Source organism: Pleurodeles waltl, chromosome 1_2 (genome assembly GCF_031143425.1).
Source record: "Pleurodeles waltl isolate 20211129_DDA chromosome 1_2, aPleWal1.hap1.20221129, whole genome shotgun sequence".
Taxonomy (NCBI): domain Eukaryota; kingdom Metazoa; phylum Chordata; class Amphibia; order Caudata; family Salamandridae; genus Pleurodeles; species Pleurodeles waltl.
The window spans coordinates 38964656-38990134 of NC_090437.1; the positions used below are offsets into that span (position 1 = coordinate 38964656).

The window sequence follows — 25479 nt, forward strand, 5'->3', positions numbered from 1 at the left end:
TCCTGCCCGCATTAGTACAAATCCATTATCACGTGCAATAAGGCGGACAGGATATCTCTGTCCGCCAAACACTAAATCAGTCTTTCGGCTTTGGTTTGCAGCCTATGTCATGTAAGGCCTAGGTGGAGAGCGTCGTCCTCCATTCTTTCCTTACTATTAGTGCCCTCACTGTTGCCTTTCGAAGTAGTGGAGGTGAATTTACTGTTTCCATATAGGCGTGCATGAAAATATATTTTGTGTGTGTGGTAAGATGTGTTCACGATTAGCAGCACGAACCTGGCCTAGGAGTAGTGTTTGATGTTTCCTTTTAACATGTGCACGTATTTTTTTATTACTAGCCTCTCTATTTTTTCTAAATAATATATAGTATATTTGTTTCCATTCTGGCTGTATGAATACAATAAGAATCTCATATTTGTAATTGAAAACATGCTGAGATGAGGCTTCACGTTTCACTTCCATTTTACGTTGGATGGATAAGAGGTCTTCAGCTTCTTCAGTGGTGGTATGTCAATCGTTTTATGTGCTGATTGAAATACTCCAACCATCCCCACTCCTTCAGCAGTTATCAACACAGGTCTAAAGGGTGATTTGCAACAAGTGCTGAAAAGTGACTTTGTTGCTACACATTTGTCAGATGCTGATTCGCTACAACAACGTTTGCTCTTTGGATTCCTTGAGGCTCTGTTCGGTACATTCTTGTCTGTGTCTCATCCACCAGTACAGGCCACTCAGCACCAAACTTAAGCATTGAGTAGCGTGAGAAAGCAAGGCTGAAGATTATGGAGGTCTATGTTCTTTCTTACACAGAAACACCTTCTCCCAATGTCATCACAAGGATTTTTGGGACACGGGCAAGACCGATTTTGGGGGCTCCTGTCTGGAACCAGTTTGAATTTTATCACACATTTTCTGCTAAATGAAGCCCTATGATGCACCTAAATATTGTATTGTATATCAATGGTTGAAATAGATAAATGGACAAAAGTTTGAAAACATTCCCTTTCTCAGGGGCCCTTTGGGAGGTGGGTCCCTTGGGCTGTTTCCCAATTTGTCCAAACGTCTCTGGCTTCCCAAGCTGGTCGGGTGCAAACTTACCAAAATGGCCTCTGTTGCCATTGATTTTTGTGAATGTTTCAGTCACGTGAAGAATGGGTACAAGGTCGAATAAGAGAAGACACCACAACAATGTTCCTTTAAAATATCGGGATCGCTTGCTTTACTCACTCAGCACCACATGATTCAAAGTCTAGGGAATTAGATGTTTTTTGTGTAAAGGCAAACCTAGGACAGCAAAGGCTGAATCAGAGAACAGCACATTTCAGTGATGACATATACTGAGCAGGTTTACATTATAGGCTGCAATGTTTGATGTCTAGTTTAATATTTTAAGCTGACCACTTACATAAATGTAGCCTTTTCTTTTCCTCTTAAACTTTTTTTAGGTTAACTGCTACGCCGTCACTTGCATGGGACAAGGAATGCCTGTTTATTTTTATTGGTAAGTAAGGCATTACAATTACATCAGATACCTAAGTATAGGTCTGAGGGGTCAATAATAGTGGTTAAAAACCTTTACAGAGGGCTTTAACAGCTGCTAATAGCCCAATTCGCACATACAAACTCGAGCCGAAAGCAATAGAGATTGAAGAGGGGAAGGGCAATTATATTTACAGTTAATTAGATATTGTGGAGAGATGAAAATGCAGATAGTGCACCACGCATCAGAGGTGGGCGGGGGAGGAAAGGGAGGGAGGGGATGTAGGCAACTGGGCTCAGTGGGATGTGCCTCCATGCTGTTTGGAGTGTTTTTGAAGGTAATCAGGCAGGTGGCTGCCTTATGGTCATGGCTGTATTTCTGGGAGTTCAGTGGAAGAGTGTTTAAGTGGTAATAAGTCAAGAGTACAGAGGGCGATTCTGTGCAGAAGATGAGAGTGGGCATGACTGTGAAAGATCTGTCTGCTTAAGTGAGCATCTTGTTTGGGCATACTATTAGCATCCTGGAGTGATGCCTGCGGGGGGGGGGAGTGGAGTTTAATCTGGAGAGCGTGAAAAAATGCAAAAATCCCCCAAATATTTAATTAGTTCAAATCACCTGAAAATTCAGGTGATTTGATTTAGAACCAATTCACTTGACCAAGGGGTATTCTATACCTACCAACTGCTACTGTTCAAATCTGGGTCTTGCATCTGGAATCACTCTAATCGGTGTTTCAGTTTGTTCAACTTTGTTAGCTTTCAGTAAACTCCAGCTTCTATGATCTTATTTTTTGCACACTCTTGTCATTGGACAACCCTATCCTTATTCTGTCAGGTTGAGACCTCCCCTTGCCTGATTTCTCATGTCCATGTCACTGTTTCTGATCATCAATTCCTAATTCAATCCCTTGCCCTTGACTGCATGCTCTCCACCTGTGCAAGTTCTGTATTGAATGATGATTTTCACATTGCTGCTGACTAGTGGCCATGGAAGAATTTGACTGATCCGAGGGAGTCCCCTTCGAGCCCTCAGAAAGAACCCTCTAGGACTTCCTAATCTCCACTAGGGCAGTAAAGACTTTGCGGGACTCTGAAGAACTAGAAGTGGATGTGGGGGTGAAATCGATATCAGTGTGTGGGCCACAGCTGGAGGTGAAGAAGGGTCGCCAGGATTGTGAGGTGGGGTGGAGGTGTGTTGCCCGTGCTAGGTTCCTCTGGGGAACTAGTACTAGCACCCCAACCCACTGTCCAGATGGATAAAACACCCCTTGACCTGAAGGACCTGGCCTATCTTCAGGAGTAGTGTTCACGTGGGGGGATATTGGACTGCCATGGGCGGTCAGCTATTAAGGCTCCCTATTCTGGCTCTGAGTCAGAAGCTGACTTGTTAGACCTCCTTTTATCCCCAATTTGACAAAGACCAACTTCAGGAGTTAAGCCAACTCAGGATTTGTTCCTTCATTTACCCACCGAACACTCTTGGCTGCAATCCTATCCGAATAGGCGAAGCACAGACAAAAACAAGCAGGTAAGCACAAACAATGCAGCATAACACACGCAGCACCCCCACCCAGGAGCTTAGCACTCACCTCTGTTGTCCCGGTCCGTGTTCCTGGCCCTGCAAAGCTGCAGTTCCTCTAAGGGCAGGTTGCCTACACATCTGCTACAATTTGCAGCAAGAGTCAGCCACCCGGTGCCAGGAAGGTGAAGGGAGACCAAAAAGGCAGGGGCAGAAATCTGAGGCCCAAATCACAGCACTGATGCAATTGCCCCTCATAAGAAATATAGAGAGAGTTGAACCTCATCTGGAACGTGGTGCGTTAAAAATTAGGCCACTGAGGTTACTTTGCATAGGAAGAATTATTGTTACCAAAAAGGAATACTCCATTAGGCTGGGGAAGTGTAATCTACTCTGGTGGTAGCAATTATAATAAGGCACCCTGGTCAAAATTAAAAAAGGAGCGGTGAAGCTACACTGATGTGGCGTAAATGATGCCCAATGCGATTAGGGGAAATACTCTTTGGACCTAGAGGCAATGGAAAGCTGCCCCGACCGGGTGCTCGAAATCGGGAGAAATACATAGAGCTGGACAGGTAGATGCGGCCCTCTGCAACGCTCCTTGAATACTTCATCGGGTGGCGTCTAAATTGCACGGTCCTCAGCACCAAGGGTCTGCTCCCACTGGTGCGATGGCCACTGATGAAAAGAGGGTAGCCAGGACCAGCTGACCTAAATAGGCCCCAGCCATCGCAGTAGCAGGGAATGGATGTGACGCAAGTCTCTTCCCGTACCTGTCAACTGTGGGACCAGCAACAGGAAGCCCCAACACGACCCGAAAAGAATGCTGCCCACAGCCATAGAGTTGCATGTGTAGGAGGGGCAAGATTCTCTGGGCCCCAAGCCCTAACGCCATGCCCCTCTGAGATGTGGCGCTCTACGAATTAGTATTATTTGAAGGTAACGTGCTACCTCTTTTTTGTTGTTTCTGACCCTGTTTTTACTGCTTTGGAATCTATGGATTTTGAAAGGGTGCCTACTGATCATTGGCTTCGAGAGATCCAGAATGGGTTAAAACGGAGAGCAATGACACAAAAAGCGAGATTGGGATATCACTGCTGTCAGCTATCCATTGGAGAGGTTTCACCAGTGAATGTAGTGAACCTCTCTTCCCCTGGCCTGGAAACGAAGGAAGGCTTGCCTTACTCAGAGGAAAGGGGGTAGCAGTAATGTTATGGGGGCTTAAAAGAGAAAGGAAGGTATTGCATTGTTATATATGAACAGAATGCAATATGAAATCAAACATCAAACATAGCAGCTTATTACGTAGCACTGCTCAGTCTGAGAGTCACTATCAAATGTTGTTGTTACCTGATATACCTACCTTTGTCCTGGATGTGCCTTTTCTCAACCTCCACCCTATACAAAGCCGCTTGCTGAACATAAGTGGAATATTCTGGCTTCTGTGTGGCTGTAAAAAGAGGCTCTGTCCTAACTGCACCTAGCCCATATAGACATAAACCCGATCATAAATTGATTGCATGTTGCCAAAGTCAACGACCAAACAAGCCCTTTCATAGTGTTGTCAGTAGTTTCTTCTTGTAGGAAACATGCTAAGGGAAAATTGAGACATTTCAACTCTAACAATTGACTTTAGAGCTGACTGGTGTCTTGCATTTCAAAAACATCAGAGTCTGTTTTCTTTCTCACAATAGTCAATTGAATGAGAAATGAGAAAGTTGAACAGCAAGCAGATTGCACAGCAAGGGTGGGACAGCTAGAGCAAGGGCAAGGAAGTTCCCAGAAAAAACAAATACCCGCCACTGTGAGCCATGTGACAGTGAATGAGTGAGATACGTGAGAGATCCCGACCCTTTCCAGGAGGAACGTAGTGTCTTCTCTTTTTCTTTTGCCTTGTCTCTATTTTCCATGTGAACAATTCATCACATGACAATGGCTCTTTTGGTTAGTTTGTCCTCTGACCTTCTTGGGGAAGGTTTCCTGTTTTTAGGGACTAGGAGAAGATTGCACTTAACAAAATCCCAAGCAAATTAGAGGGATGGCACTTAGACCACACTTCCATATAAAAATCACCTGTCAAAATATTGTTACATGAAGACAGAATGCTCATCAGATGCTCATCAGATATCAGTGCTAGCCACTTAGACATTTCATATATGACCACTGGGGATGCTGTACGTTGGTAACTTCTATATGAAAATGGTTCGGAGTGTAGCACCTGAAATCAACAATGGGAACAATGCGCGAAGTGTAAGTCGGTATAAAAAAAGAGACAAAGGCTAATGAGAGAAAATTATTCACATAACGTTGGGATAAATAGAAACAAAAAACTGCGGAAAGGAGTGTCTTATGGCCCATATTGCCCCACTGGGAACTATTATTGGAGGTGCTATGAAGCAACAAAACTTTAGTCTCCCTTGAAAGTGGACAACTGAATGAAAGAGTGGTGAACCTAGAAAACATCTGTGACAATAGATGTTATAATTGAGGCAATGGACCACCATGAAGGACTGCTGTCATTAAAGCTGACCCTGTGGAGAAAATAATGAACATGTTGATCAAGGAGAAAAGGAACTTGAACCGAATATCTGGAAAACTGGTCAAGGATAACAAAATTAGAGTGTTTGATCTATGCTGTGGTGTATAGGATGGTGAATCACTATATCGCATCACCTAGTAATTCTCTTATGCTCCCACACTTGAATGTGAACAATTTCACTTTGATATAGTTATATGTTTTAGACTCAAAGCCCCAAACAATAAAGTCCAACACAAAGAGAGAGGTGCTCCCAGCCTGTAAGACAGAGAAGTTTATCCTCACTGCAGACAGTAATAAGATGGTAATCAAGAATTTAAAAAGCAAAAGCCGTCAAGTGAGCTGGAACAAGAAACCAAGCAGATGTCACACAGGAACCCCACACCGCCAGAAAGTCTTTAGCACAGTATCCAGATAGACCAGCTCTAGCTCAGTTGCGCCACCTAAAGTCTAGAGGTGGAAGAATATCTGCAACTCTAAACTCTCTGATACTTAAAAAAACTAAGAAAAAAACGACACCTTCAAAAACACACATACACACCCACACACAAGCATCAAATACATCTACACTCTACCCCTTCTAATCCACACGACACAATCTAAATGGTTTGCAGGATGGCTGCAATAGCTACATGTTCAAGGTTCTACCCTCTGGACCCTCCACGCAGAGCAACTGAGACTCAAAGATTTCCAGAGCTTCAGAAGACAACTATAGGCTCTTCCACATCCAAGTAGGCTCCTTTGCAGCATAGCGTTTTTTCAAATAAAAAAATGTTCATTTACTTTTCTCAACGAGAACCATAAACCTTAGAGTGCAAGTGGTCCTGGACATCTCGAGAATAACAGGAACATACATTTTTTTCATGTGAGTCATTCCGCCCATAATAACCCTGCCATTTTCCCCAATCCCCCTTGTGTTTATGAGGGCAGCCTCTTGCAGTGTAGACGGGTTCCTCCATTTTTGCACACCAGTCCATTGCTTTGCACAAGGCTGACACTTCAGACAGGTTTGCAGAGTTCCACAGCTGAACAATGTCTTGTTTGGTAACCAAAGTCCCTAGACCCTAAAGAGACCTCTCACCACTGATCCCTTACCAGACGCCTAGGAAGGCAATACGTAGCATAACTTTTTTTATGACATTGACTTGCCATTCATGCTCAAGTGCCTGTCCCACTCAAACTAGTCATTCAGGTGCCCAAGACTGTGCTTTGGTTGCTTGAGCATTAAACAGATGTCCAGGTTCATGACTTTTCCTCTGCCTGATAAAAGCTTTGTTATGTTATGCTAAGTTATTTGGCATTCCTAGATCAGTTAAGAATACACAACACAGTTTGATAGAATCAGAGAACAGGGGCCTAGAGATTGTCTTGGTAGACCATATGCCTATTGTGTGGATCTGCCTTGTCTATCCGCCCTTTAGAGATATTATTATTTTTCATTTGAAGCACTCTGAAATTAACAGAAACCAATACAGAGACCTCTAAAAAAATGATAATAAATATACAATCATCTACACGTAGTAATAAAATTCCAACATATCAATCAACAAGTCAAACCACCTCAGGCATTCTCAGCCGTACATGAAGTAAGAAGGATCATACACATCATCAGCCAAACCCCAGACTTTTTTTAGTGATAACATCAAGTTGCATCTCACTCTCACAGTATCATACTTAGATCCACTGCTAAACAATCTGCATAGCTTCCAGAACCCACCAAGTGCAACTCAAATACCTAAGTATAATCCGTGGGTTTAACAGGTCTATCATTTTTGCACATATCACCATGTACTTGGCTACAGAGGAAAGACGTAAACATCTCTTCTCGCTTTTTTATGCATTCACCAAGTGACAGAATATAAAAGTACACTCACTCATATGTAGTCAATCTTATATTAACCATCACCACGATATGGCTTCAACTGCAAAATGCCCACTAAGAGGCACAAACATCCTGTGTGGAAAATTAGTAAAAGCTGAGTGCATACTCATTTTTTCTTTAAAACTGCTTTAACTTCATTGAGTTGTCAGTTAGCAATAGCACGAAATACTATATAAGACAAATACTTCCCTATTAAGATGCAAACAAATAAGCCCAAACGTCATTTCATCACATCTCACCTTGTTTAAAACGTTGTGTGTTTTTAGGTTAATATCTACAACTCCTGTACTTTTACTGTGCACCGACTTAAAGTCCTAACAACACTCCATCATCCTACCTCTGCTCCTACCTCTATAATTTCAAAGTACTTCAACTCCTGCAACTGAAGAAAAGGAACTCATATTGTTCTCTATTCCACTCAGTCTGCTCATTGCCATCCACCATCTCTGGTTCCAAATCTAGCAGAGCGATGTTCCTCACTGCTTCTTAGAACAGATATTCTTTTTCTCTCAGTCATTCTCACTTTTGTGAGGAGCAGACTGGCATGTTCTCCTGTGGCATCTGCTGGTGTGGATGTCTTTACTTTTGATCGATGTATGATGTAATCCTCAGGTGTTTTGCGTTGGTGCTTATAATGTTCCGCTATGAAATGTTGTGGTGTGATGGTTAGAACCATTGTTAGTGTCAAGATCTCCTGGGCGGTTTCTACCTGTGCAGCTGGCTTTGCTGTTCTCCCGTAAATATTTCAGAGACTACTTTATTGACAAGCTGATGACCATTCAATTTTTGTTATATACAAATCTTACAGGTACTTTGTGTTTTACGTTGATAGGCCCGGCGATTCCCAATTCAGATACTTTTACCCGCACGAGAGACAAGTTATGTATATTAAGATCTGTATCTGCGCAGTTTTGTCTCACATATAAACAGATGATCTCAGGGAGTGAAGTACAGTGGTTACACACAAGACTGTCCAGTGTTACACAGAGGAGGTTCAAGGGCGTCATTGCTCTGCAGTTCAAACGTGCGAGGCAGCACTAGGATATCATTTCTCTGCAGATCTGCACACCCCAGGCAGCGCGAGGAGAGCGAGGCAGCATCGTTAGTGATAACAAATATGATTGGAAGTTGGTGCAATTTGGCAGTTATTGTTTAACGCTGCTAGGCTTACGTTACTTACCTGCTGTGCTAGTGCCGACACACCTGTGCTGATACTGCAGTTTGCAGCACTGAATTCCTTTCACTTTAGGCTCATGTACTTCTGCAAAGAGAGTGCAAGTCTACAGAACTACCTCCTGGTCACAAGTATACCCACAGTGATTGGCACACTTTAAGAAGTCTTTAGGATTCGGTGCCATCTGCATTCTCTAGTGATTGCCATGCTTTATATTGGGAACATATACCACTTATTTTCTGCAGTTTTCTCATATGCACAGCTGTCACTCCTTCAAGTCCATTTCTGCAAGAAGCCGGAGAACCACCTCTGAGATAGCATCCAGTAGTTTTGATCATTTAATGAATATTGAGGTGCTGTTACAGTGGATGGTTTGAAATTTAAACCAGATCAAAAGCATAATTTTCTCTATTATTAGTTGGTTGTCGAAAGACAGAATACTTTTAATGGTGAGGATAAAATTTAGAATGGGTTTGAGGTGGCTGTTAAGCACTTTAAAATTTATTTTGAAGGAAAGTACATTTACATATGTATTGCCACAAGTTTCTTACACGTGTGCAAGCACTCAATGAGTCAATTGATGCAGATGTCACAGTTTTAAAAATGTTAACCACGCATTGTGAGTATGAAGAATTTACTTCCCAACTTATACGTGATCAAATTGTATCTAGGTGTTATTTGAAAAAAATACAACAAATATTATTGGCATGCAGGAATCTTTGCATGATGAAACAATTGATACTGCAAAGAGCATAGAGTCTTCCTTAGAAAGTTCTAAACAAATGGGGCCAGAGAGTTCACATGCATGTGTGTCAAAAATAGAATCTCGTGTCAGTCCACATATCAGTCAAACTCACAACAATATAGTGTTAGTTCTATCAGAGGTAGAGGTTCATTTTGTATATCTAACAAGCCTATGCGTTATAGATGTGGATCTACGCCTAATTTTAAGAACTGTCCAGCTAGTGCACAAGAATATTGTAAATGTTAAGAACATGGGATATTTTGGCATGTAGAGGTGGCAAATGTATGCGAGTGAGGAGTGTACCCTAGAGTGTAAGAGGAGAGTTGCCACTAATTGTGAAGAAAATGCCACATAATGGAATAATTGAATCAGCAAACACCACTTTGTGGCTTTCTCCAGTAGTTTTAGCAAATAAAAAATCTGAGGAATTGAAACTTTGTATTGATTTAAAATAATTGAACAATGCCACATGGGTGGAAAATCCTCCCTTGCCACATATTGAACACCTTATTACTGCTGTAGGTCAGCATATGTGGTTTTCAAAGCTCAATCTTCGTGCAGGTTATCATCAGGTAATGTTGGATGACTAATCCAGTCATATTACTGCTTTTGGCACACCTGATGATTCTTTTCAGTTTTGTGGAATGCTATTTGGACTGGGCTCAGCCGCATCTGTTTTTCAGAATTGCATGACAAATGTGTTGAGAAAGTGCTATCTTTTTTGGGGTCTATGGTGTTACAATCAGAGATGATGAATGCATTTTCAGAGTAAATTAAGTTGAGTATTTGGGCCATTGTTAGACCTGGCATCCTTGGCATGGTCTTCCCTATCTTCTTTGCCTCTTCTTTCCATTTTTTGACTGTGTGCTGAACTCTATTTTTGCTGTTTTGGTACTCTGGGCACTTTACCACTGCTGACCAGTGCTAAAGTGCAAGTGCTCCTGTGTAAAGTGTATGGGTAATTGTCCTTTCCATGATTGGCATATTTGGTTTACTAGTAAGACCCTAGTAAAGTGCACTAGAGGTGCAAAGGGCCTGTAAATCAAATGCTACTAGTGGGCCTGCATGACTGGTTGTGCCACCAACATTAGTAGCCTGGTAAACATGGCTCAGACCTGCCATTGCAGTGTCTGTGTGTGCGGTTTTAAACTGCAAATTCAACTTGGCAAGTGTACCTACTTGCCCGGCCTAAACCTTCCCTTTTTATACATTTAAGGTACCCCTAAGGTAGGCCCTAGGTAGCCCCAGGGGCAGGGTGCAGTGTATGTTAAAGGTAGGACATGTACTGATGTGTTTTACATGTCCTAACAGTGAAATACTGCCAAATTTCTTTTTCACTGTTGCAAGCCCTATCTTTCTCATAGGTTAAGATAGGACTGGCTTTAAAAATTCTTAAAGTGCAGATTCCCTTTGAGGGACAATAGAAATGTGCAGTGTGGGGTCTCAGAACTCACAATTTAAAAATACATCTTTTAGTGAAGTTTGTTTTTAGATTGTTAGTTTGAAAATGCCACTTTTAGAAAGTAGGCATTTTCTTGTTTGAACCATTCTGTGACTCTGCCTGTTTGTGGATTCCCTGTCTGGGTCAGACTCACAGTTGGGCTGTTTGTGAATCTTCCCTAGACAGTGACACAAAGGGAGGAGCTGGGGTGTAGCCTGCATATCCTGATGAGCCTTCTGAGCTAGAGTGGAGGGAGGAGTGGTCACTTACACCTGAATGGGCTGTGCCTGCCCTCACATAATGCAGTCTCCAACCCCCTGGTGTGTGTCTGGGGCGTGGCCTGGGCAAGGCAGGATTTTGTGAACAACAGAGACTTTCCTTTGAAGTTTGCCTACTTCAAATGCAGAAAAGGGTATAAGTAGTGGACCCAAAACCCCAGACCTTTAGATCACTTCTGGAACCAAGAGGAACCTCTGCCAAGGAGAAGAGCTGAAGAGCTGAGGAGAAGTGCTGCCCCTGCCTGTGACTGTGCTTTGTTGGGATATCCTGCAGTTGCTGTTTCTGCCTGTGAAAGGGGACAACGACTGGACTTTGTTGTCCATTCCTGCTTGAAGAAGAATCTCCAGGGGCTTGAACTGAGCTTTCCTCCTGTTTTGAAGACTCAGGGCCATCAAAGACTTCCTCTGAAAGCACCGGACTCTCTTCTGAGACTCCTGCCCTGCCAAGTGGTGCCCTATCCAGTCCTTGGGCCCTTGAAAGGTGAAGTTGGCAGAACAAGGACTGAAATCCATGCATAGAACACCTTGCGTGGAAATTTTCGCACCAACTGCAACATGGCCGATAAACGACGTGCCACCAGCTTTGCAGCAGAAATTGACACTCCACCTGCATTGCGGATGGGAGATCAGTGCATCGTGGCTGGAGAAACGATGCAACACCTGCTTGCGGCTGCTGATAACGGCGCGAATCTCACGCAACACGGTTTTCTAACACCGTGCAGTCGTATTTTTCACACATCATCCCTGGGCGTCAAAGTCATCGTGAACCTGCGCGGACTCGAGGTAGCCCTTCCAGAAATCAATACATTGTTCTCTTGTGAGGTAGAAAACAACACATTGCCTACCTGACCGGAGAAGAAATGAAGCACGGCGTCATTTGTGAGTAAGGATTTGATGCATCACTGACTTTTCCGATGCACGCTTGCCTGTGTGGCTTTATTTTTGATGCCAACCAAGTTCTTTGTGTAAAATCAACGTTTCCATTATTTTCTATGGAGTAAGACTCTCATTCTTTTAAAAATTCATATCTTGTCTTGTGTATGTTGGACGTTTGTCGTTTTGGTCTTATTTGATTTAGATAAATATTAACTATTTTTCTAAATTAGTTTGGATGTCCATTTTGTAGTGTTTTCACTGTATTACTGTGTGTGTTGGCAAAATACTTTACACATCCTTTACGCTTCCAAGATAAGCCTGACTGCTTGTGCCAAGCTACCAAAAGGGTAAGCCGGGGGTATCTAAGTGTGTTTCTCAATAGCTCTGACAAGAATGAGGGTCCCTGCCTGGACAGAGTTCAAACTGCCTGCCAAACAGAGAACCCATTTCTAACAGCCATGTTTTGACAGCAGAAGGTGTTACGATCAAACCTAGTGTAATTTAATGGAATTGTGAATGCAACACGTCCTAAAGACAAAGACCAACTCAGGTCATTTCTTGGTCTTTGTGACTTTTATGCAAAATTCCTTAAAAACTGTGCAAATATGACAGAGTGGTTTAGGAAGTGTTAAAGAACAATGTGGAATTTGAATGGTCGTCTGTGTGTCAACAGAGTTTTAATTGTGTCAAACAAAGTATTTTTTCTGCTCCCTCACATCAGCCATATGTTGAAGTTTACAACTCCCTTTATGGAGAATCATTTTTAACTTATTAAGTTAATGTTTCATTTATTTGTATATTTTAAAAAAGTTAGTAAAATGTTTTGATTAAATGATTAATTTTGTTATATGTTTAGAAAAATAGTTAAAAGAAGTAAAATGTAATTATATTTTTTAATTGTTTAAATAATGTAATTTATTTAATATTAGTTCCAGTGGGGTTTTATATTAAGTCTCTATCTGCGTCTCTTTCTATGGGATGGTGTTGCAGTGGTGTCTATGAGTTGCCAGGGTTGGTGGTGAACTTTTTCCATCAGTTGGAGTACATTTACACATGTTTTGAGTGTGGTTTAGGAATGAGCTTACTCCTTTGTGGGTGGGTGCATGTCCCTCTCTGAACTTCTCCTTAACCTTTCCTACTCCTCCCTTAAACCATCCACTTTAGTAGTGAGTATTCCCCATTTTACAACCGCTTGCCTCTGTCCCTTCCACATTTACTACTCAAACGTATGTTTATGTGTGTGGAGATCTCCGTAGTTGTGCGGAGATTTCAGCACATACAAGATAGGAGAGACAGATGTGTAGATTTCTGCACGTAGGCCTGTGAAGTTCCAATGGGGTTTTATTGTAAGTCCCTACCTCCATTATTTTCTAAGGCAGGATGATGCAGTTTCTATGAGTGGCCAGGGGTGATGCTGAACTTATGCCATCAGCTGGAGTACATTCACAAATGTTTTGAGTGCTTTTTGACCTTAGTAACTATAGACAGGTAGTTTGTGAAGAGGAATGAGCTTACTCTTTTGTGAGTGGGTGCATGTCCCTCACTAAACCCCTCCTTAACCCTTCATACTCCTCTCTCAAACAATCCACTTTAGCACAAGTATTCCCCATTTTCACAACTGCACACCTCCGCCCCTTCCACATTTACTACTAAAACGTATATATATTTGTGCAGAGATCCCCTCAGTCGTGTGGAGATGTTAGCACATACAAGATGGGAGAGATGGACATGTAGACCTCTGCATGTAGGTATGTGAATAGCATTTTGTATAATGTTAGTAGTACAAACATAGTACCACTAAACATGCAACAAAGTGTGGTTTGTGACTAAGCGACCTGGTGATAATGGGACAAAGATTATCAAAATGAGGATGACTGAGGATGAAGAGCCAGGGATGAGGAAGCAAGGATGGTGAAGTAATGAGAGGTGAGGATGAAGATTAAATGGAAGAGGGGGCAGGGAAGTGGTGAGGGTGACGGAGAGAGAAGGGGCAGCATGATGGGTCAACGAAGGATAAAAGGCAGGTAAGACTGGGAGCAGGGAAGCAGGGAAGGTGGAGATGATGAGGGATAGTAGGGAATGACACGGGACGAGGGATGACAGTGTAATGATGGGTCAGGGATATCTGGGAAGGATGGACGAGCGAATAATGGCATGAGGGTTACAAGACAAGGGGAACAGGGAATGAGGGGGTAGCAAAGATGTTAGGTAATGAAGAGGGAGCAAGTGATGAAAGAGAGAAAGCTGAGGAAATAGGGAGTGAGGGCTACTCAAATCCCTCTCTCAACAACCTAATGGAAAGAGTAATGGAACAAAGTAACCTTCCATTAAGTGCAATGGACCTGAGCGATTGCCTATCCAAACAATGGGAAACCTTAAAAGTAGATGGGAGCCAATGGCTGCATAAAATTTACACTAAGGCCAAAATGCCCCCCGCCTCTGTCTGCTTCTTCCTACTGTATATTTTAAAGGAGTAATGACAATAGGTCTCAAAATAACTAAAACTGTAAGTAGCAACAACTTGTCTTCTCCTGTTAATGGATACATGCAGTTCATATCTGCCAGTGCAATGGGCAGAACTACGCTAGGGTTGCCCTTTCATCCTCCAACCAAAAATATGAAAGTGTAGGTACAGAGAACTGACTCCAATATGCATGAGAGGGAGAAATACATAGGCATTTCACAGAGACAAGAACTTCTGAAAGAGAAGAAATGGAAATAGGCCCTGTTACTGATTCACAAAGGAGGCATTCACTATGTGAAGTAATTTTCTTTAGGACAATAAGGCATTTATGAGGCAGTACGAAGCACTGAAAAAAAACCAGGTCACGAGAAATATCTGCTACATAAAGGAATGCACTGAGGTTCATCATGGATTCTATGCACATTCCGTCAGAACCTTACAGAACTGACCAAATGTGCAGATGTTGAGAGCTCGGCGCCCACTTTGTAACATACAACCAGATGTGCAGAGGCAGAAGTAAAACTAGCAGTAAAAGATGATAGTAGACCTCCATGTCAAGGAAACAGAAGATTGTTACAACAAATGGAAATCTGGTGGATCAAAGAATAAATTCATTTGAAGCTGAATATCAATGGCAAGTGGCTTCCACTTATGCATCATGCAGCATCAGCTTTCTTACTGTGCTATTTTGTTTTTTTTAAAATTAATATTCACCTGTGTATGCGCAAACATTGAGAGTTAGTAGGTCTGTGAATGACAATTGTCCATGCGCTAAGGTGAGACATACATATTTATGTGTATTTTCATGTTTAGTGTTGGCCAAGACTTTTTGATTTTACTAAATTATTTGCATAATATTCTTACACAGAGGCTTTTTGGCCAGCCCTCTTTGTTCCTAAGTCTGTTACTGTGCCATTCACATTTTTCTTTCACGTGCTATGGCATACTGCTGGTGGCAAAGGGTAAGCCCACACCAGCCATTGGCTAAAATCAGAGTGAGTGAGTGTGATGGAGCAGATATCTTAATTAAGAAATTATTAATGACTTATATGTGTGTTTACTAAATGAGAAAAATGCATAGAGAAACTAATAACAGAAAATAATGTGTGCGTTTGAAAATGTGCCCTCAGGGTATGATCACCATGTGTACTAAAATAACATAAAATATGCGAAATAATGAAAACATATGAGAAAAATGTACCAATATCTCATAATGAGATGTAAAACCTATGTATTGTATTAATTCAATAGTCTCAAGTTAGCTGAACCAGAGGCCTAGTTCCATTCGGCCTTGCTCGCTTTGAACATGGAGAATTCAAACGCCTTGCAAAGGACTTGTAACTGGAGACAGAGACCTTGAACCGCTCAGAGTTCACGTTGCTTATCTAGAACATTCTGCAATGTACCGACGAGCAGGAGATGATGAAGACAATTTGATACAATTATGTGTAGTGTAGGCTAAATGTATTTTCACAGGACTTGAACAATGGAAGCACTGACTAGAGAGCCATGTGCAACAATTTTGATACCTGAAGAGCCGGATGATGTCCTCATCGCAAGAAGAACCAATCAGCATTTTGTGAAATATAAGAATACAATTTGGTAAATAAAAACTATAGGTTAGAGTCATATCTTCCGACCGATTGACCAATTAGCAATTAGTGGGATGGACTGGGAGACCCTAATAAAAAGTCATGAGCTGCAGGAAGAAAATTGATGACGTCAGGAGACACTGTCCGAGGTGCTGACATTTGGCTCATACTCTGTGAGCCTGATCTGTAGCTGACTATTTGATTAACTGAAGACGAAGATTGACTTGTTGCTGATCCATCTTGGATAGGTAGCTATGAAAATGTGACTGACAATTTTGTGCCTTTTCTTTTAGGTACCAACTGCGCTGTTTTATAGAGACTCTCACTTAGGTAGAATTTTTCTAAATTGATGTTTTCTCTAAATTGTTTTCGCATGAAGACCCACATGCTGATGCTAATCTTGGTTAGGTAGGTTGTTAGGGGTGACGTTGACGGTGACAAATTACTGACGAACTTAATTGCTGAATTACATTATTAATTCTGATATTCATAGCTTATGGTGTTGCTTTGCCGCATATGTTTTCTTCAAGAAATAATGTCTTTTAACTAATGAATTAATAAAGAGTTGATGTGAATAAAGTTTGAACTAACAGATGACTTAGAATTGTAAGCAATAGGGAATAACATTTGTTAACCCTTTTCCTGAGTAGTGGTTATTTCTGATTAGTATGGTTTATATTGTGGTTTCATAAAGTGTTTTATCCTGATTATTGATGTTGGGTATTGATTCAATAGTCACTGCATGACTAGGACACTCCATGCGATTCAAAAGGTTCATCGGCCTATACGCGTCCCCTTGTAAGTTTACTTACGAAGGACCAGGCGCGCTAGCAAGTGTATTTGAAACTTTCACAAGGAGCACCTCCTCACACAGTAATTGCCATCAGTGCGAGGGACTGCTACGGCAATGTGTTTTTAAGATTGTTGAGAGCCCAGCATTTTCCTCAATATTAAGTTTTTGCAAAAAATCATAACAAAACAAAACACACGTTTACTTAGCCAGAAGGTTATTGTGTAAGTCACACATTTTGGACCATCTCCCAATAACCTTGGTGAGTTTGAACAATCCGCATCAAATTTGACATGCACTAGTGAACGCTGTTTCCTCAGGTCTGATGCAAATTGCTCAAAAAGAGGCAAAATAACAAAGAGTAATGGGTTTCCTGCGGGATTGCAACCTTAACTACAAAGATGCGACTGTAAAAAAAGGTAACAGTGGGATGTAATAAAAAGGAATGGTCAATTGGACACTGTTTTATACAGTACATATACTGGACACTCTCACAAGTCATCCTAGCCCACTAGCCTGATAATATTAAACAAAATCACGTTTAGTTTTCGAAAATGTTTTTAGTAATAACGTATATATGTTTCAAATTGCATCTACAACATCAGCACCAATCTTAATCTGATACCTTATCACAGTCTTTTATCTACTTTTGTTTGAAAAGTACTAAACGTTTTTGGCTCATAACATTACAACCACTTCAAAGCAGAACCTGCAATGATTTGTATAAAACAAAGATCCCTAGATTAGAGGCAGATTTGGCAAAATTATTTTTATTGGATCCACTCTACCGTCATGTGGCATGGGTTTGTGTTGCTGCACTTAACATTTCGAATAAAATGTGTATGTAGATGTATTCCTCACGTTTATTTTTTGTATCGATATTTCAAGAAGAATTAACAAAATTTCCAGGATAATAAGAAAACCTTGTTCTCTCTACACAGAAATTTACCAAATATTGGGCAGAGCTCAGAGGAACAACACTTTTCCTGTATAAGGATAGCAAACAAGAAATGGTGAGTGTATATTATGTAAGATTCTTTTTGCTATTGTGTTTTGTTCGCCATGTTAACTGGAATGGTTCAATAAATACCTTTAAAGGAATTTGCTAGTACCACACTGTAAAACATTTGTGCCTTCTATGCAACTCTTTAAAATTAGTTGCATAAAAATAGCTTAATTAGGGAGGGGAGAGAAAGTGGGGTGGAGGCAAAAAAAAGAGAATGGGTTCAAGTTGTGTACTTCATCGTTTCTACACCCATTGCATACCACTGCCACTGCCACTATTTCCTCACTAGTTCTCCTCCTGACTTTACTGTAAGTGCAACTTTCAATACCAGTCATTCGAAATTTAGATGTCAGCATCATGTCTAGGTTAAGGTGTATGAAACTAAGAGTGATGGTGAAGTTACAATCTGACATAAAATTGATGAAATAATGGAGTAATACGTATCTTAATCAACACAGCTGAAAAGTGAATGTGGATTGGAAAGTTCCTGAATGGTTTTCTGGGAATACTTGAGTAGAATTGTAGGCCTGGAGGTGGGCTTCATAATGAAAACTGGGGATCAGAAACTATGTTGAATGGAAAAAAATTAATAAGGAATACATACAACATAAATGATTGGACATGATATACGGTGTGAGGACTAGGTGGGCTCTGGTGATCTCTAGGTTGTTTAGGTTAACGTTTTTTAAGGAGGCCATGTAAGCCACTAGCAGTGTTTATGCTTCTCTTCCAACATTTTGAAGACCCACAACCCCATCTCCGTAAATAATCCATCAACGAGAAAGGTGTTTCTAAAAAATATCCCCTTGTGGTTACTTTTTGTCCTAAAAGTGTTTGCGACGCCTCAAATATTTAATTACAAGGAACGATAAAAGTATACACTTCTTTATCAAAACTACAGTACTGGATGGTCACAGTTTTCTGTCCATGGTAAATTTCTTGGGCAAGTGCATTCCTGATTTGTGATCCAGGTTAGATAGTTCGCTGCAGCAATCCCCCAGGGCCTTTCTTTTTTTAAAGGGAGGGGGGTACTCAAATCCACGCTCTAATCCTTTTTTAGCCTCTGGGACTCCACCCCCTGGAGCCTTTCTTTTTCATTAACGGCAGTACAGCGGTCTCACCCCAAGCCACTACGGGCCCCAGAGACCCCATCCCTGAGGCCTTAAGTGGGTGCTCTAATGCCCACGGGCACCCTCCAAAAACTATGTTGGGGCTACGTGGGGAGCCCCAGGGCCCTTGTGGCCCCGCCAGGTCCCTGTATGCACCTATCCTAGGTGCATCAGGAACTGGCATGGCTCCCATCCGACAGGAGCAGCTATTTTCGCATGCACCTGCTGGGAAGGAGCACTCTGAGTTTACCTGCCCTCAATAGCGAGCGCAGGCAGGGAAACAAATGTCTTCTCCCACCCAGCAGAAGCCTTTCTAAAGCTTCTTATAGGTGGCTGCAGACAAGTTTTACCTGCCTATGCTCTCGCAGGCAAGGAAGCTACTGTGTCCCACGGGTGGGCAAATAAGAAGTTACACAGAGCAGCAGGGGGTAGGATCCCCAGCTTTTTACAGGGCAGTGTTGCCAGTCTTACCAAGAAGCTGGGATAGTAATTGAGGTGGTTGTTCCCCTTTCCAAACCTGTCATTGCTGCTCTGTCTGGCTTCTCGTTGGGAAACATGAGTTGCTGGATCTAGTGCCCAGCACTAGATTCCTACCCTGTTGCCTTGGAACCCCCAAACCTCCAGATAAGTACAGTAAGTAAAACATGTTATTTCTCTGTGCAAGTCTGTATGTTTGTGAGTGTGTTTATAAGTGATTGAGAGTGGATGAGATTGAGTAAGTGTGTGCTTGTTTGAGAGTGTTAAGGAGAGTAAAATTGGGTATGAATCTGAGTGTGAGAGTATGTATGAATAAAAGAAAGTGAGTACGAGGGAGTGAGTGAAGCAGTGTGAGTGCATTAAAATGAGTGATTAGGGTTGTGAAAGGGAGTTGAATTGAGTTAGGGATGTAGCTATCAATGGTGCAGCAGGAGCAGCTGCTCCAAAGCCCAGAGCCAGTGAGTGTGTGTAAGGATTTTAGTAAGAGAGAAAAATAACCTATGAGTATGAGTGTCTTTGTGTATGAGTAAAAGTGAGAGGGAAGGAGTAGGAGTGGGGTGAGTAAGTGAGAGAATGTGAGAGTGAGTGAAGGGGGAAGAGAGTAAATGTGAGCTGGAGTGTGTATGAGTAAGGGAGTTTTTAATTAAATGGAGTGAACTGACCAGTATTACACCCCACCACTTTCAAAGATCACCAGCTGCCACAGCAGTTAACCTGTGGTAGGAACATTATAGTGGTCCAATATGGACAAATTGGTTTAGCCCCTAAACCAGTTAACGCAATTATGTACCCAGTACAGACATGTACCTGTTTAAGCTTGTAAGCGTATTGAATAGAGATTCATATATGTAACAACCTCAGGTAGTATCAAGAGAATCGCATAAGGCCTTATGATTTATTGCCTGGCTTTGATAAAAAGCTGTGGGGGAGCTTATTGGCTATTTTGACCTGGAAATTAGCTTTGTTTATCATTGAGCTGGTGTGTTTGTCAACAGCAGAAAGGGATCAAAGATGACTTTCAGATTTTTGACCGAGACGGTAGGTATTACACATAACCATGGTCAGAGGAATAAAAGAGTAGCAATTAGCATAAGAAATATTGAAAACATCTGTAGTTCAAATTCATATATCCAGAAAGACCATTGAGGCAAGAGAGTGACTGTGTTGACTTCACTGTTGTGGCAAATCAAGCTCATAACCGGGGCCATTGAAATTACGCCACGAAAGAGGACCAAATTAAGTGATAGGGTTGTCTAAATTATTTAGTAAGAAAAAGACAAATTCCGCTACACACCTCATGACATGCTTCGGCAGTGTTATTTCACTGTGTGGTTAAGGCCCATTAATACTGCTTCACCTCATTACTACCATTTTACCATCAGCAATTAGCAGCTCAGGGGTGACCCCTTAACGTTTGCAAGTGATCTGTGTAGGAAGCTGGCTCTGTATATACTAAACCAAAATGAGATACAGTGTGCACACAGTCCAGGGGTTCCCCAGAGGCTTAACAGAGGCTAAAGTAGATAATACTAATGCTCTCTTTTGTGGTAGTGTGGTGAGCAGTTAGGCTTATCAGTGGGTAGTGCAAAGCATTTGTTGTACACAGACAGGCAATAAGTGAGCACACACTCAATGACTAACTCCAGGCCAACTGTTTTATATAGAAACAATATATTTTGTTACTTTATTACTAGAACCACAAGATTCTGATTGCAGGTAAGAAAATTTGCAAGTAAGTAGCAAGCATGTGTATCAACACCACTTAGTTTCAATTTGGCAAGTTAAATGGTTTTCAAGTAAATAGCAATAATCTGTTTTAGAAGTTGAGACAGCAATTTCAAAACACAGTTCTAGAGGGGAAGAAACGTTACTACAGTTTTGGGGTAAGTATAGGACTTACCGTTCCAGTCTGAAGGGGTTCGGATGTCCACAGGTTGGGGTTCAAGTTAACCCCAAACACCCACCACCAGCAACACAGTGCCGGCTGGGTGCAGGGTTCAAAATCGTTGCAAGATTTAAAATGGGCCCCTATGGAGACTGAGGGCACTCGGAATTGGATCTGCCAGCAGGTAAGTAGCCCCGTCTTCGGAGGGCACACCTGGGGGTTAAGGAGAGCACCGGGGCCACAGGTCAGCACCAAACACACATCCTCGTTGGCACATGGGTGGCCGGCTGTAGGGTGCAAACATAGCATCGGGCTCCCAATGCTTTTCAATAGGGGGACCCCGGAGGTCACAAAGATGCTGCAGGCTGGGTCCAGGGGTAGGTTCTGGGAAACCACAGGCTGGTCAAGGAGGAGGGCCACTTGCTGACCGTTGCTGGACCGGTGGTCACATTCCCCAAGGGCAGGGGGCTGCAAGGGTATCTTTTGGTATCAGGAATCTTCATCCAGTTCTTATGCAGTCAGGGTGGCGTCCTCTGGATTTAGGCTGCAGGCGTCATTGTGTTGGCCAGGAGGGGTCAACCCAGGGTGGACACAAGGTCAGAATCGCCTGGGGACCTGCTCCGGACTGGTGAGCCACCTAGACATGGGAGATGGGCATCAGGTGTGGGCAAGACTTGCGGATCCAGGGAGGTTCTGGAGTCCTGGAGTGTTGTAGTTTCTTCTGGACAGGGCCGCTGTCCTCTGGAGATATTGGTCCTCTGGTGGGCAGGCAGTCATCTGGGGGAGAGCTTGCTGGTCCTGGAGGATGCGTCGCCTTTTTGGAGCAGGAGTCTTTGGAGCTGCAGATAGGCTGGTAGGGCTGAGACCAAGTCATTTGGTGTCTGGAGTCTCCTCTCCTGGGGGGTTGGCTTAGCAGGCCTTCTTCTTTCTTCTTGCTTCGATGTCTTCTTTTCTTGAGTTCGCCAGGAATCTGGTGAGCTCGGTTCAGGGGTGCCCCTAAATACTAGATATATGGGCGTTACAGAGTCAGAGGGAAGCAGCCAATGGATACTATCCCTGAGGGTGGCTACACCCTTTTTGTGCCCACTCCCTTTGGGGATGGGGGCACACTCCTAACCCTATTGGTCCCTATCCTCCAAACCAAGATGGAGGATTCTGCAGGGAGGGGGACACTTCAGCTCTGGACACCTTAGGTGTGGTCCTAGCTAGAATAGTCACTGCTCTCTGTTTTACCTAATTTTTCCACCGGACTTGCCACAAAAAGTAGGGCTTTGTCTGGGGGGCAGGCATCTCCACTAGCCGGAGTGCCCTGGGGCACTGTGACAGGAGGCATGAGCCTTTGAGGTTTACCACCAAGTGTTACAGTTCCTGCAGGGGAGAGGTGTAAAGCACCTCCACCCAGAGCAGCCTTTGTTTTCAATTTCAGAGGGCACAAAGGCCCTTACTTCATGGGGTCAGAAACTTGACTTTTAGTGGCAAGCTGGCACAGGCTTGTCAGCCATACACTAAAGAGTTGGTTAAAATACAGGGGACATCTCTAAGATGCCCTCTAGGTGCACTGTACAATAAATTCAACACTGGCGTCAGTGTGGGTTTATTGTGCTGAGAATTTTGATACTAAACTTCCCACTCTTCAGTGAAGCCATCATGGAGCTGTGGAGTCCGTAATGACAAACTCCCAGCCCATGTACTTTATATGGCCACACTGCACTCACAATGTCTAAAAATGTACGTAGATACTGTAGGGGCATATTGCTCATGCAGCTATGCCATCACCTGTGGTATAGCACACCCTGCTTTAGGGCTGTAAGACCTGCTAGAGGGGTGACTTACCTATGCAATAGGCAGTGGTTGGTGGGCATGGCACCCTGAGAGGGATGCCACGTCAATTTGATCTTTTTCTCTCCACCAGCACACACAATCTTCAATGGCAGTGTGCATGTGCTTGGTGAAGGGTCCCTTCGGGTGGTACAATACATGCTACAGCGCTTAGGGACCCTCCCTGGTCACAGAGCCCTTTGTGCCACTGGTACCTTTTATAAGGGACTTAGCTGTGTGCCAGCGGTGTGCCAATTTTGGGAACAATGGTACAGTTTTAGGGGAAGAACACTGGTGCTGGGACCTGAATTGCAGGATCCCAGCACACTCTCAGTCATGTCAGCATCAATAGCAGGCAAATAATAAGGGGGTAACCATGCCAAAAGGGGCACTTTCCTGCAGTCTGCTACTGCGTGAACCCATATGATGATAAATAGCACCTTTTTTGTAACTTTTGATCCTTTTTAGTTAGAACATTTTTTCATACTTATGCAGAAAACTCTCAAATCACATGATCAGATAACCCCAGAGGTGTTACTAATAGTCTTGTATTTCCTCCAATGGGCGAAGATGCCTAGATGAAACCATTGAAGTTGTCATGGTAGATAGGCTGCAGGTATTTAAAGAGCACCATATAGATATTTGACTGAAGGACTAGTAAATGTTATGTTAACAGGCAAATCAGTGCAATGAAAAGAGCATAGATGACACTCATTTATACTCTGACATTAGTTTAAGGGTGCGTAGTGAGACAGGGTACCATATCTTTGAGCTTTTGGAGTGTGCTGTCTGTGGGCCAATCATCGGTTATACCTCGGTGTTGTACTGTCCTGCCTTTTGAGTGATCAGAGGCCCCTTAGTTACCTGCAAAGCACTGTGGAACTGATTCATGACTAACGCCGTTTTTTAGAGATTCTAACAGTGCCTGAAGTCATTCAGTACCATTACTGCCACAGTGCTGTCAAACTGTTCCTAGATAATTTTATGGGAGAATGTTTACATCAGAATAGTAACTGTCAATAAAGCAGCAACAACCGGAAACTATAGTCCTTTTCCAAGATACATCTTTAATCCATACATTGTTGATTCAGAAATATATATTATATTATATAATTACATAATGTATATACTAAATTATCTTGGTAGAAAATGTACACTACCTTGCCATGACATAATTTATTCCACAGTTCCACATCTGTCCCAAGTATTTCTGATAATATTCCTTTATCCTTACTAAAGATGGTCTATGTTTTCAAGCTATACTTTCTCACTGCACTTGGTGAAAATTCACCTTTCTGAGAATTTTAATTCAGTGAATTTAATAGAGATAAAAACACTCCATGGTGACTTGCTTTTTTAGGTTAAGCCGAGACAGCGCGCATGCACTGTCTGCAAGACCTGTTGGATGGAGTATAGGCATTTGCTCCCTCCAGCCACTTGCAATAGGTTAAAGGCAGTGTTGCTCTTGTTATGCTGTCTCCTAACTGATTTGACAGCTGTTACATCACTTCCTCTACTTGGCTGAGGAGCTTCAGCCAAGTCACATTTAATTACACCTGGAATGTTTTTCTGTTGTTTGGACAGACTAGTTTTCTTTGTTTCCTGCCTCTCACGTTTGTCAGTAAGCACGTGAGCGGTTGTTTTTTTTGCATTTGCCCATCACTTGGTCCTGACTTCGCATAATCAGTAATTACAAGTAGTTGTGTCCTGCGTGTGTTTTGTACATTTGTTTGTTCCACCCAGGAATGATTCTTCAACAGCGGCTCTCCCGGCACAGTGGGAGAGCCGATACTACAATATTCACTACACTCAGGGAAACTCACCGCATAATGCTTTGCAGGCATTTCTTTTACAACACATTTTTGCCCATAGCTCAGCCTGTGGTGATCCTAAGGAAATGGAACCATCACCAAAACATTCAGAATGATGTGCTCTTTCTGTCCAGGTCATCTTGTGGGCCGCACTAGGTGAAAGGGGGTCCAAAAATCACAACTTCTTCCACCATTCAATGCATATTTACAATCTCTTATGGTTAGAGTGTTTGTTTTAACAGCTGAGAGGACTTTGTGTTATAAGAGCCTCATTTGTAACAATATTACAACAGCCTTACTCCATCTGCAAATGTGTGATGCATTATGCTGTCCGAGGGCTTAAGGATGATGATTGCCCCAATGCACTACTAACTCAGTAGGCACCAGAAGGATGGTAGTGCACCTTCTGCTAATGTTTATTTCTGATATTGCTTCTGGCTCCACAGGGGCATCTAGCCATGGCCAGTGGTACTGCAACTTCTGCTTTTGACTCTATAGCGACATCTAACCATAACCAGTGGTACTGCACCTTCTGATGTTGACTCTAATAGGACATATAGTAATGACCTGCGGCACTGCACCCTTGTGCCACTGACT

General features: G+C 42.5%; 1 protein-coding gene across 3 annotated transcripts in view; it reads left to right on the forward strand.

The window, feature by feature from the left end:
- Positions 1–25479, forward strand: part of STAP1 (signal transducing adaptor family member 1) — a 478236-nt gene that overhangs the window by 68307 nt on the left and 384450 nt on the right. For all 3 annotated transcript variants that reach the window (XM_069235790.1, XM_069235796.1, XM_069235804.1), the window contains exon 2: positions 17718–17789. In XM_069235790.1, the coding sequence (XP_069091891.1) occupies positions 17718–17789 (72 nt within the window). The remainder of the gene's footprint in view (positions 1–17717; positions 17790–25479) is intronic.